At 50.4% G+C, this 13597-nt stretch overlaps 1 protein-coding gene across 1 annotated transcript in view; it reads left to right on the top strand.

The window, feature by feature from the left end:
- Nucleotides 1-358: 358 nt before the first annotated feature.
- The window catches only part of unc80 (unc-80 homolog (C. elegans)), a gene marked incomplete at both ends in the record, with an annotated part of 42052 nt that continues 28813 nt past the window's right edge, over nt 359-13597 (top strand). The window contains 17 exons of the mRNA XM_080493602.1: nt 359-407; nt 726-882; nt 1137-1492; nt 2104-2227; nt 2329-2393; nt 2574-2719; nt 5330-5603; nt 5679-5813; nt 5896-6112; nt 6280-6420; nt 7209-7477; nt 7552-7890; nt 9017-9148; nt 9437-9584; nt 10772-10822; nt 11321-11469; nt 12741-12904. Of these exons, the coding sequence (XP_080349728.1) occupies nt 359-407; nt 726-882; nt 1137-1492; nt 2104-2227; nt 2329-2393; nt 2574-2719; nt 5330-5603; nt 5679-5813; nt 5896-6112; nt 6280-6420; nt 7209-7477; nt 7552-7890; nt 9017-9148; nt 9437-9584; nt 10772-10822; nt 11321-11469; nt 12741-12904 (2916 nt within the window). The remainder of the gene's footprint in view (nt 408-725; nt 883-1136; nt 1493-2103; nt 2228-2328; nt 2394-2573; nt 2720-5329; nt 5604-5678; nt 5814-5895; nt 6113-6279; nt 6421-7208; nt 7478-7551; nt 7891-9016; nt 9149-9436; nt 9585-10771; nt 10823-11320; nt 11470-12740; nt 12905-13597) is intronic.

Raw genomic sequence — 13597 nt, 5'->3', positions numbered from 1 at the left:
ATGTCACACCTGTAAAAAAAAAAAAAAAAAAAAATCCCATTTAATCCCGCTCGAGACGCACAAATGCACCATTTTCTCTCCATTATTGACACAACTTTAAAAAAAAAAAAAAGATATAATCTTGTTTTCTCCAACCGTGACGCACCAGTACGTCCAAACCTACATTTTTTTTATTATTTTTGTATTTGAAAGTCCTCTCTATATACGTTTTTCAGCGCGTTTCTGTGTCTAAAGTTGGGGGGGGGGGAAGCAGCAGCTGTGCCTCAGCTGCACAGATTATCCTCGTGACTGTGTCACATCAGGTGATCTAACCTCCTGCTTTGTCTTTTTTATTTTTGTTTTTATCTTCTATCTTCAGCGCGTTTCTGCGCCCAAAGTTGGGGAAGCAGTATGAGGCGTCTTGTGTGGTAAGCCTTGTCTGTAATGTGTGTCAGAGGAAAAAGGGGGGGAGGGGAGGGGAGGGTGTGGGGGGGGGGGGGGGGGGTTAATCTGTTTGTACCTTTAATGCACCTGCTTGTACATTAACTCAATTGGTTTTTCAAACCTCATCACCCTTTCAGGGAACTCATATTCATAATGACGCCTCTCCAGATCTGAACAGAGGCGCCACTGTCGCTGCCTTGCTCAGAGACAGAGGCTTGTCAGTCTGATGTCTCGCTCTCTCTCTCTCTCTCTCTCTCTCTCTCTCTCTCTCGCTCGCCCTCGCTCGCTGGCCCCGTCCCCAGTCTTTTGAGCGAGTCCTGGTGGAGAATAAGCTCCACGGCCTGTCGCCGGCCCTGTCGGAGGCCATCCAGAGCATCTCGCGCTGGGAGCTGGTCCAGGCGGCGCTGCCCCACGTCCTCCACTGCACGTCCATCCTGCTGTCCAACAGGAACAAGCTGGGTGAGCGACGCGCTGGACAGGGATTCCGGGGGGGGAAAACAAACAAACACAGAAAAGAATAAGAATAAACAGGAAGAGAACCAGACATGTTAGGTGACAGAGCGAACAGACATAAATCGACTCTCAGCGGAGGTGAGAAGTCGCCACCCACCGACACCTGCCCCCCCCCTCCCCCCCCTTCCCCATTCATCACCTCACTAATCAGCCGGGACATCGATCTCCCCTTCCTGACCTTTGACCTCCCCCTCGACCAGGCCACCAGGACAAGCTGGGCGTGGCCGAGACCAAGCTGCTGCACACGCTCCACTGGATGCTGCTGGAGGCGGCGCAGGAGTGCAACCACGAGCCCAGCCTGGGCCACGGCTGGTCGGCGGGCAGCAGCAGCAGCGCCTTCCTGCAGCAGCAGCAGCAGCAGCAGCAGCAGCAGCCCGTCGGGAACCAGGGCTCGTCCCCGGGGGGCTCCAGCTCCGCCCTGGGCGGGTCGGGGCCGCGGCACAGCGGCTCGCTGCTGGAGGACGACGAGCACGCCCGCACCAAGCTGTTCCACAAGAGCATGGCCACGGTGGAGCTGTTCGTGTTCCTGTTCGCGCCGCTCATCCACCGGATAAAGGTCCGTGTGGAACCCGGGGGGTGGGGGTGGGGTGGGGGAGCTGGGGAGGGGGGGCGACACACACGTTGGGGTCAAGTTAAATTATTGTAAAGTACGATCACTTCCAAGACGCTGTCAAGATATTTGATATGACCGCTTCAGGCTCTCGGAAGTCGAGAGATTCTATTTGTCGGTTGGTTTGGGATTAGATCTCCAGAAGGTTCTAGATCAGGGGCGTCCAACATGAGGCCCGTGGGCCAGAACCGGCCCCGCAAGAGGCTCCAGTTTGGCCAAACCATCAAGAAAATTGTAAAAATCTAAAGTAAACAGTGATTTATTTTTCCCCGCTTTCTTTTGACATTTCACTATTTTACACCGTTAAGATATTGAAATTGCAGCCGTCTTCCTTAATTGTTTGTTTATTGTGAAAATGTTGACGTGTTCATCTGCATAAAGGAAAAAAAAGTTAGAATCTCAAGGTTATTTAGAGGTTATTTAGAGGTTGAGCCAGAACGAGGCAGGAAATGATGTTAAAACGAGATTAAAAAACCATCAGAAATGACAATATATGAAAATATCACCGACACAAGTTTGTTTATCATTTATTTATTAATTATTCATTTTTCTCCCAGGAGTCCGATCTGACCTTCCGACTGGCCAGCGGTCTGGTAATCTGGCAGCCCATGTGGGAGCACCGTCAGCCGGACATCCCCGCCTTCACCGCCCTCATCAAACCCGTCCGAAACATCGTGACGGGTGAGAGAATCAAACCCTTGACCCCCCCCCCCCCCCCTCCCCCCTTCTGCATTCAGGCCGTTTGTATTCCATCGCTAAGACATAATCTGTCCCCCCCCCAGCCAAGAGGAACTCCCCTGTCAACAACCAGTGCAGCCCCTGTGGATCTGGGAACCCTGGTCCCACGGTGAGCCGGCTCACATCTTATCGGGCGCCGCTTCCTGTGTTGACGGAGGCTTTCCGCCCCCTCCGGGACCGGGGGTGATGATATTCATTAGCGGCGTGACGGGAGCCAACCTGGAGTCGCCCGGCAGCGTCTCTCTGTGTTTGTTCAACCGCTGCTTTTGTCGTCCGTCCGCCTCCTCAGGGCTTCCAGGTGGTCTGCGAGGCCGTCCAATCGGACGCCTCCTCCTCCTCCCCGGTGGCCGGCGAGCAGAGCTGTCGCCGTGGAAACTCCGTGGAGAAAGGCGGGCCTTCCCAGCAGCCGCCGGTCAAAGGTCCCTCCAAGAAGAAGTGAGCAGTCTCTGTTGTCCACAAACAGCGGCGCAGGTAGAGCCGTGTAATCTGGATTAGGATTTAGAACACTGAAAACTTTTGATTTTACTCGCACGTTTAAGTTGGATTAAACCAACAAACATTAGAGTATGAATCAGAAGGTGGAGGAGGTGAGTTCAAAATTCGGCATGTGCGTATAAATATACATTTACTCATATTTTAATGGATGAATTGAAAAAGATTTAACACAAAGTACCAGCAGCAGCAGCAGCAGCAGCAGCAGCAGCAGCAGCAGCAGCAGCAGCAGCAGCAGCAGCAGCAGCAGCAGCAGCAGCACCACCTTCACGTACTTTATTTTGATAGTATGTGAGGCACTTTGTGCTACAACCTCTTGTTAAAGTGCTGTAGTTGGATTTGATTGGGTCAATACTCAATTGCTTTTATTGATACAATATTCCGATAGTTTACTCTATCTACACAATATCAAGCAATCAAGCAATCAATAAATAAATACATATTTAAGATTTATTTACACTTCAAAAATAAATTTTGGAAAGTTGTAAAATGTAAGAATATGGTATTATTATTATTATTATTATTATTATTATTATTATTATTATTATTATTATTGTTGTTGTTGTTGTTGTTGTTGATTATTATTATTATTATTATTATTATTATTATTATTATTATTATTAAATTTTATTATTGTTTATTATTTTTGTTTTTCATTATCATTATTATTGGTGATAATAGTAATATAATACCAATACCAATAATAAATAAATAAATAAATAAATAAATAAATAAATAAATAAATAAATAAATAAATAATATTTAAGATTTATTTACACATGAAAAATAAATAATGGAAAATGAAATAGTATAATTAAATAAATCCAAGTATAAATAAATGATCCCATAAATGATGAAAAATCATGTTTTACATTTGAACTGATTCCATCCGAGCTGATTTGCTCAATAGAAGGTTATTAATCCTGCGTGCAGCCAGAACTGATCACCATCCATTGTGTGAAGCTGAGACCCGTCGTCGTGTAATAAAAGGGAAAAGCACCGAGACAGAATGTCTCCACTCAGATTCCAAGCGTCCTTACAGGGTCTCAATGGCGTCATGAGACGATGCCTGAACCATCGACAAGCGATTTTGTCGCCGATGAGGCCAGATATGTGCCTTGGCAGCGGTCTTTCTAGGCCCCGTCGTAACCAGGCCCCGTCATAACCAGGCTAATTATGCTGAAGTAATGTCCTCACAGGGCTGCTGCTGGCGGAGTCTCCGTCCCGGCGTGACGCCGCCTGGCTCGGTTTTGGTTAGACCTGGCGCCGTTCGGTCTGGATCTGCGCTGTGGCGCCGGCGAGCCTCATCCCAACTCGATGTGACAACCGAGCGAGCCGCTCCGATGCCTCTTCGTCATCCCTCTTTGACGGGGACTCTAAATAAGCCCCTCTGCCGTCCCTCCCCCGAGTTCTGTCCTCACACACCCAAGCCCCAATCTGAGGGAATAATCCTCCCCTCTGCACACACGAGGCAGATTAGTTGCTTTCTTGTATGTGTTGCCGACGGGAATTCCGCAAGCCGCTGTATGGAAACTGGTCCGGAACGCTGCAGGAGTAAGGACGGGGGGGTGGAGGAGTGCACCACGCTGCAGATGGAGTGTTGGTACAACTGGCCATCGTGAGCAGATCCTGATCTCATCATCCAAATCTTCACTCTCTCCCTCTCGCTGAGACTCGCCGACTCATCCCCGGCGCTCGCACGAGCTGCTGCTGATGCTGAGGCAGTTTCCATGGCGACCGCACAGGGCTGCCGCGTCTCCGGGGCGGCTGTCGTCACCGGGGGTCGCCATGGCAACCTGTCACAACAGCAGCCAGACACTGAAACGCGATACAGCCTCCCTTTGGCTGTCCGCTCTCAAAGTGACTCGTGTCGATATCGACCGGCTCGTCTCGCTCCATTTATTCGAGTCGGGCGAGATTAAATGCCCTCCTCCGTCTCCGTCTCTGTAGGGTATCAGTACCCCCCCCCCCCTTCCCCCCCCCCCCCCCCCCCCCCTTCCCCTCCGCCGTCTGCAGAGGTGTGCAACGCTCTGCGGCTCACAGCCGCTGACCTTCATTCCCGGCTTATTTATAGTGGACTCACGTAGGCTCAGCCTCCCTCGCCGCCGCCTGCCGCTCTCTCTTCGCAGTGATGCTTGGGGTGGAGGGGGTGGGGGGGGGGTGGTGGTGGTGGTGGTGGTGGTGGGGGGGGGGCTGTCCTTGTTTACCATCCTCCTCTGATGCATTATTAATGAAGCGGTTGATGACAGACTAATACAACAGGATTGTTTACGATCGACTGTAATGCTCGGTCGTAGCGGTGGGACTGTACGGAAAACTGCCCGAAGCGGTGGATTCCAGCAGACTGACCGCGCAGACTTCAGAACCTTAGTGGTGAACGCTCATTAGCCTCGAGCTAAAGATGGCCGGAGGTTATCGGTTGGACACAGGCTCTTAGAACCTTCGTTGGGTTACCGCTCGGTACTCTTCCACAGCATTAAACCCCATGAATGGTCAAGGTCGCCGCAGTCCAGGTGGTTGCATCGTCCACGACGCCTCTCTCTGTGATTCCAGGACGTCGGCCCCACCCGGCCTGCCGCCGTCCCTGGCCCAGCGGGCCCGCTACGCCACCTACTTCGACGTGGCGGTGCTGCGCTGTCTGCTGCAGCCGCACTGGACGGAGGAGGGCGTGCACTGGGCGCTGATGTACTACCTGCAGCGCCTGAGGCAGATCCTGGAGGAGAGGCCCGAACGAGCGCCGGAGCCCCTGGTCACGCCGCTGCCGCGGCCGCGCAGCAGCTCCATGGTGGCCGCCACCCCCTCGCTCGTCAACACGCACAAGACTCAGGTAACCGAAAGTCTCTGACGAGCTTCGCCAATGGTCCTCGGAGATGTCGGATGTCCATGTTGCCGCTCTTTGCAGGATATGAGTCTCAAATGCAACGAAGAAGGAAAGTCTCTGAGCTCGGAGACGTTTGCGAAAGTCTCGCTGACGAACCTTCGTCGCTCGGCCGTCCCCGACCTGTCCTCCGACCTGGGCATGAACATCTTCAAAAAGGTGAGCTGTCGAGACGAGCCCCCGTCAGACCGTCGTCCAGCGTTCATGCAAGGGTGACGGGAACTCTCCCGTTCCGCTTCAGTTCAAGAACCGGCGGGAAGATCGCGAGAGAAAGGGCTCCATCCCTTTCCACCACACGGGAAAGAAGCGCCAGCGGCGTATGGGCGTTCCCTTCCTGCTGCACGAGGATCACCTGGACGTGTCGCCCACCCGGAGCACCTTCTCCTTCGGGAGCTTCTCGGGCCTGGGCGACGACCGGCGGGGTCTGGACCGCGGCGGCTGGCAGGCCACCATCATGGGTGGGTGTAGCGATAGCATCCCCTCCGCTCGTGACGTAGGTCACTACGTCCGCATCCCTTATTAACCCCCGATTACTTGACATTGTTTTTGTGTTATTTGTTCCAGAAGAACTTTGCCTTTACGTTTTTGCTTGTCTCTTGTTTCCGCCGCCTCCTTTTTTAAACAGGCAAGTTCACGCGCAGGGGCAGCACCGACACAGCCGCAGACGCAGACAGCCTGAGCGCCAAGCACTCGCATTCCCACCACTCCCTGCTCCGGGACATGCCCGACCACTCCAACAGCCACAGCGACAACACCGTCAAAGAGGGTGAGCGCAAATGTTCAGAAATGGGACTCCAGTGGAACGAATCAAGCTCGGGAAGCTGGGGAAATGTGGAATTGAACACTCAGAATTTATGGAAATGTATATATGCGTGGAGATGTATAGATATATAGATATATATATATGAATTTCTTTTTATGATGTTTGTCACATATGCTGAGGTCTTTCTGTTGCTGTTCAACGAGGTTGGTGGAATTGTGAATAGCATAATAAATAAATAAATAAATAAATAAATAAATACGGATCATGCTACATAAATTCAAATTAGCTAAAATATTAATCAATAAATATCATAAAAAACCATTATATATAAATAAATAAATAAATAAATAAATAAATAAATAAATATGAATCATGATACGTAACTTAAAATGAGTTCCAAAAATTATAAATACATATAAATGGTAAATAGACATTCACTCACACATTTTTTTTATATATATATATATATATATATGTGTGTGTGTGTGTGTGTGTACCTCACAGATTAAGGCCACTTTAAAATAAGGTAAGGACAAAGCAATATCAAACATTCTCTGATTGTATGACTGGCTCTGTTCGGCAGAGCAGAAGAAATATAGGTCAGCGTTATATAACGGCGAGAATGCTAATTTCCACATAAATAGAGTGTGAGGTCCAGTGAGAAAACAAGACAAATATAGAAGAGACTCTGAGACAGTGTGCAGGAAAGGGACGGACGCTTACTCTGAGACCCAGAGTTGGACAAAGGTGGAAAAAGAAGCTGAACGCATATCAACTGTCGTTTCCCCAAGTCCGATCCCAGATCTCCACCATCACCATGGCGGCGTTCAACACCACGGTGGCCTCCTTCAACGTGGGCTACGCCGACTTCTTCACCGAGCACATGAAGAAGCTGTGCACGCCGGTCGCCGTGCCCGAGATCCCCGTGGAGCCGCTGGCCTGCGCCAACCTGCCGCGCAGCTTCACCGACTCCTGCATCAACTACTCCTGCCTGGAGGACGGCGAGAACATCGAGGGGACCAACAACTTTGTGCTGAAGAACGGCATGCTGGACCTCACGGTGAGTGGGGCGGCCCGCCGCACACTCTCGCGCTCTGCGACATGACGGGCTCAAACGTGCGCGCTCCTCTCCAGGCTGTCCTGCGGGCTCTGTACGCCGTCCTCAGCCACGACATCAGCTCCAGGATCTGCGACGTGGCGCTCAGCATCATCGACTGCCTGCTGCAGCTGGGCGTGGTGCCCGGCATGGGGAAGAAACTCTCCAAGCCCGACAACAAGGAGAACCAGGAGGGCCGAGCCAAGGACCCGGCCGGGCAGGGGCTTGGAGGAGGCGCGCAGGGCGGGGGGCCGATGGCCGGCGCCGGCGGAGGCGGGGACGGAGGCAGTGGAGGGGGCGGAGGAGGGGGGAGTGGAGGCGGGAGTGGGCAGGGGAGCAAGGATGACGTGAAGAACAACAAGGACAACGACAAGAAGGTGTGTTTCGTCTCCTCGTGGGAGAGAATCGAACCCATAGCGACTGTCGATGCAAGTACTAATACCGATACTAACCTTTAGCGACATGCCGATACTAACGAGACGAGTACTAATCTTCAGATACTTGCTGTTATTGAATACCGATTCGAATACCATGCTTTAGCGATTTGCTGATACCAAGTACCGACAGAAGTACTTTGCTAATCTTAAATACCAAAATGAATATTAACCTTTAGCTACTTGCCGATACCGAGTACTGATACGAGTACTAACCTTTAGCTACTTGCCGATACCGAGTACTGATACGAGTACTAACCTTTAGCTACTTGTCGATACCAAGTACCCATGCGAGTACTGACCTTTAGCTACTAGCCGATGCTAAGTACCAATACTAGTACTAGCCTTTAGCTACTTGCCAATATCAAGTACTGATAGGAGTATTGATACGAGTATTAACCTTTAGCTACTTGCTGATACCGAGTACCGATACAAGTACTAACCTTTAGCGACTAGCCGATACCAAGTACCAATACTAGTACTAACCTTTAGCTACTTGCCGATACCGAGTACCGATACAAGTACTAACCTTTAGCGACTAGCCGATACCAAGTACCGATACAAGTACGGATCTTTAGCTACTAGTCGATACCAAGTACCGATACAAGTACGGATCTTTAGCTACTAGTCGATACCAAGTACCGATACTAGTACTAACCTTTAGCTACTTGCCAATACGAGTACTGATACAAGTACTGATACGGCTACTAACCTTTAGCTACTTGCCGATACCAAGTACCGATGGTATTTGTTTTCAGTCTGTTTTGTTTGTTCAGTTTGTTTTCCGCGCACATGTCTGCGTGGTATCATTACGAGTATAAACCTTTAGCTACTTGCCGATAATAAGTACCGAAACAAGTACTCACTTTATATTCTCTCTTGCTTTATGTCATTATCATCAAATAATCTCCAACCCGCTGTCATCACTTGTGCCCTGTATGACATCACGTAGTACCCGCCAGATTGTATTGAGGATTTTGTACGAGTACTCCACGCAGCAGTGTCGGACCCGATACCCGATACTTGTATCAGTTGATCCACGGTTAAAACGCTCCCTCTCGCTGAACAGGAGGAGAGTTCCGGCTTCAGCACCCACCGCTTGGCTCTGACCATGCTCATCAAGATCGTTAAGTCTCTGGGTTGCGCCTACGGCTGCGGCGAGGGACACCGCGGCCTATCGGGGGACCGACTCCGGATGCAGGTCTGTCCTTTTCTATTTGACCCCCCCAACCCCACCCCCCACAGCGTCCGATCAGTCCTTACGAATATCAGGTTCTCTCGTTCGCGTCTATATCGTATTGTTTTCTGCGCACATGTCTGCGTGGTGTTGTTACAAAAGCGAGCAACAGCGCCCTCCAGTGGCCCGGCATACTAACTACACCGCCGTCAGTGTACTTGCTGCTGCAAATTGTCTTTATTTTTTATTTTTTTTTATTTTTTTTTACCAACCACTAATATTTAAAAAATAACTATTTTTATTTGTCTTCAGGCCCAGAATTGCCTCACTAACCTCTACAAGCTGGACAAGGTGCAGTTCCGTCAGACAATGCGCGAGTATGTCAACAAAGACTCCCTCAATAACATTGTGGACTTCCTGCATGCACTGCTGGGCTTCTGCATGGAGCCCATCACCGACAGTAAGTATGCGGCGTGTCCGCGGGGATCCTGGCACACACACTCACCTCAGAATAAAGGAGCACGGGCGCTGACGAGAGCAGGGAAGTGCTGATAGTATTTAGGGTATTTGTACCTTTAGAGGTTTCAGCCGTCTTTTTCCGATATTTCAGCCGTTTTAGTCATTTTGGCTCTTTTTAAAGCAGTTTTGTGATTTTTTTTTTTTTTCAATTTTCTTTCTTTTTATTTTATTTAAGTTATTTTAAACTTCTTTTTTTTTAAAAAGCTGTTATAGCAGTTTGTTAGTATTTTTTCCCCCCAATTACTCGGGATACCCCCCCCCCCCCCCCCCCCCCTATTTTTTCAAAGATTTTACTTGTTTCAAAGCCCAAGAGTTAAAAGTCCTTTTGAAAAGGACTTTGTGAATAAATACACGGTCAAATCTTCATTGAGGTATAACTTTATGTAAGAGCCCCGTGTGGCAGTTAATTGAGTTATTGATTACACCCGACATCCACCCTCAAAAGTTGGAACTTTCAATCAACGCAGCGCATCGGCGAAACGTTGACAGTCCGGTTCGGTAGCCAAAGCTGAATGGTTCCACGGCCGTCTCACCCCCCCCCCCCCCCCCCCCCCCCCCCGCGCTTTGCATTTCAGCGCTCTCTCTGTTTATATATGTGTTGTTGGGTTTTTTTTTCCCCCCACTCTTTCCACGTGTCTCTGCTTGTCCGTTTTGGTCTTCCTCCTCCTCCTCCTCCTCCTCCTGCTTCCATTTTCCTTCTTTTTCTCCTCCTCCTTCCTCACTCATCCATTCTGTACACTTGCCAATCCAAAGCTTTTGCCCATTCCGCGTCTCTGCTCGATCAGCGCTTTGATCGCTGAGCAGTGAGACACATTGTACACACCAATTCAGTTTTGCACTGGAAAAAAAAAAAATGGAAGTATTATCTTGTCACCACTGTCATTCCGGAATTCTGATGCAATTGGCAAGTTGCTGAACCGATGAGTGTTTTTATTTTTATTTTTTTTTTTATGAAAGTGAACAGGGCAACTTGTTGAGTTTTTTTTTAATGTGTGTGTGTGACTCTGGTCGGCCTCCTCGGGGAGGTGGTGGTGGTGGTGGTGGTGGTGGGGGGTGGGGTGCCACCGCCTCCTCTCTGTGCTGGCCTGATGTCAATCAACCTGTGCCCCGCCTCTTTTCTCTTTGCAGAGTACGGCAGTGCAGGTGAGAGGTCCAGGAGGGCGAAAAAACGAAACATCGGTAGATACCCATGATCAATCAATCAATCAATCCCAGTCAATGCCGTTCGCGCTGAGCAGTAACCAATCAGACCCCCCCCCCCCCCCTCCCCCCCTCGGTACCGCTTTCATTGCTGCACCCCCTCACTCTGGCCTGCAGCTGGGCTCAGTTTGGACATTACGCTTCATCTCGCTGGACCGAGAGACTCAAGAAAGCCTTACAGCAGCCTTTAGCCACTTGCATGGATATATTTTTTCCCCTCTTACCCAGAATCCTTTTCAGTTTGCTTCCCCCCCCCCATTATGCTTTCATGCGGCCCTTTTCCTTTTACCCCACCTGCTCCCCATCCCTCCTCCTCCCCCCCCCCCCCCCCCCCCCCCCCCCCCCCCCCCCGTTGTATGGACTCGGTACTTGTGGAGAGCGACGACTAAACCTCCTGGTGGTCTCGCCTTGCCTTGCCCTACCCCCTCCCCCCCCCTACCCCCCCTCCCTCCCCTCCTCCCCCGTTTGCTTTTCCAGACAAGGCGGGCTTCGGGAACAACTTCACCACGGGCGACAACAAGTCGGTGGCGCAGAACATGGAGGCGGTGGTGGTGGGCTGCATGTTCAAGTCGCTCATCACGCGCTGCGCGTCCACCACGCACGAGCTGCACAGCCCCGAGAACCTCGTGAGTGGCGAGTCGCGGCCGTCCGTCCCGCCGTCGTCGAATTGTTCAAAAGATTCTCAGACTGACCATTTTCGCACGTTTGAATTTCATGTCGGTGACGTCACGTTTTGGGGGTCCGTTTGCGCGACAACCGCGCTCGGAGAACTTTTTGAAAACGCTCCAAGTCGGTGTCGGTGGAAATAGGGGAAAGCGCAAGTTTTCAAAAAGGCTAGAGTGGAGAAGGGGAGAAATGAAAACGCGCCATCTCAAGATTTTAAACGCTCCTTCTCTGTGTCCATGGAAACTGGAGAAAATGCAACTTATTTAAAAACAAGCCATCGTCATGTAAATGGGGCAGAACGGAACATTTCGAAAACGCTATGACTCCATCTCCATGTAATTGGGAAAACGCCTCTACCTTGTCTCCATGGAAACAGGGAAAAAACGCCACTTTTTGAGAATGTTACAACGCTGTCTCCATGTAAACAGGGGAAAGCGAAAGTTTTCGAAAACCCCCGGGCTCCGTCTCCAAGTGAACGTCGGCAAATGCGACTTTTTGGAAACGCTGGAAACGCTCACGGGATGGGCAACAGCAACAAGGTTTACTCCGTCGTGTCCTGACTCCCAGTCCATATTCTCTTGGGACTTGGTAGTTTTATTTTGACAATCCAACTTGGTCGTCTGTCCATACGACTGTCCAAGTACTTCCACTGTTAATGTTTATAGTGTGTTGTTTGTGGCCCGACATAAAAAAAACAAAAAAAAACGACATCATTTTCAGCGTTTCTGCTGTTTCCATGGAAGACGTCTTGCACAGCTTGGCCGTGACACATTTAATGGATCGAAGGACGGCGTTGGAGGACGTGATGTCAGAAGCGCGTTTCAGTTCATGCCATCTGGTCGAGACGCTGTCTCTAAAATCTCCAAACAAAGCCAAATTTGTTGGAACCCGGATTTTTTTCGCGGCCGTATACTTGGCTCAGTATAATACCTGCTAGTCCTTCTTATCTCAGTCTGGACGGTCAAACGGTGCGTGGCCGTCCTGAGCGCCTTTGGGCTGGCACGGCCGGATGGAAGTTTGACACGCCTTGCGGAGCGGGCCTCGCCGTGGCACCGAATCAGACGCCGCCCACTCACAAGCTGGAGCCTCGTCAAAAGCACACGACACATTCCTGCGCGTAAGCGTGCGCGGAAGCCGCGGGGGTGACGCAAAGTAATTTTTCGAGCACCGTGTCGTTCTCATTCTCGACTCACCCCCCCCCCCCCCCCCACACTCTCACCCCGTGTTCCAGGGTCTGTACTGCGACATCCGCCAGCTGGTGCAGTTTATCAAGGAGGCCCACGGGAACGTGTTTCGCCGGGTGGCGCTGAGCGCGCTCCTGGACAGCGCCGAGAAGGTCGCCACCACCAAGAAGCCCGAGGAGAAGGACGAGGCCAAGCAGCCCGGACCGAGGAGGTACCGACCAACCGGTGGACAGAAAGGCACCCGTTAGGTTCAAACTGACCGCTAGGCCTCCCCCAGTTCGGCTGATTGGGAACGCCAGGCTCTAATTTCGTCCTTTATGATCAATCAGAGCTGCGCCTCTCATCACCGCTTGACTCTTTGTTGGTTTTTCTGTCTTGTCTGCATCTGTCCTTTCTGTTGCTTGAGATTTGACGTTCTTATTTCCAGAAAGCTACTTATGTGACAAGCTGTCGTCCCGACCAGGAGCCCGATACGTCAATCCTACCTCAAACACAACTAAATTGCGAGTAGTTCTTCCACTCGGGCCCCGTTCACATGATGGAATCAAGTGAAAACTTTCGGAACTTTTTGAAAATGGCTTCCACGTGTGAAACTTTTGGAAAAAAACGGTCCAACTTCACTGCCCCAAAAACTGGAAAACTCCACTTTTTAGTAACACACTGACGTGGGAAAACACAACTTTTTGGAAAATGGCTCCAGTGGTGGAACATTTCAAAAATGCTCCAACTCCATTGTCGGTGAAACGTACATTTTTTGAAAGCTTTCCAACTTTGTCTGTATGGTAACAGAGAAAAATGTAACTTTTCCAAAAAAGGTCCCACTCCGTTGTCGTAGAAATGGGGGATAACGTAAGTTTAGGAAAATGGCTCCCATGGTGGAACTTTTCAAAAATGCTCCAACTCC

Source organism: Lipophrys pholis, assembly GCF_963383615.2.
Source record: "Lipophrys pholis genome assembly, contig: SUPER_23_unloc_1, whole genome shotgun sequence".
In the NCBI taxonomy this organism is placed as follows: domain Eukaryota; kingdom Metazoa; phylum Chordata; class Actinopteri; order Blenniiformes; family Blenniidae; genus Lipophrys; species Lipophrys pholis.
The sequence above is the reverse complement of the archived record's forward strand: the minus strand, read 5'-3'. Positions and strand labels throughout refer to the sequence as shown.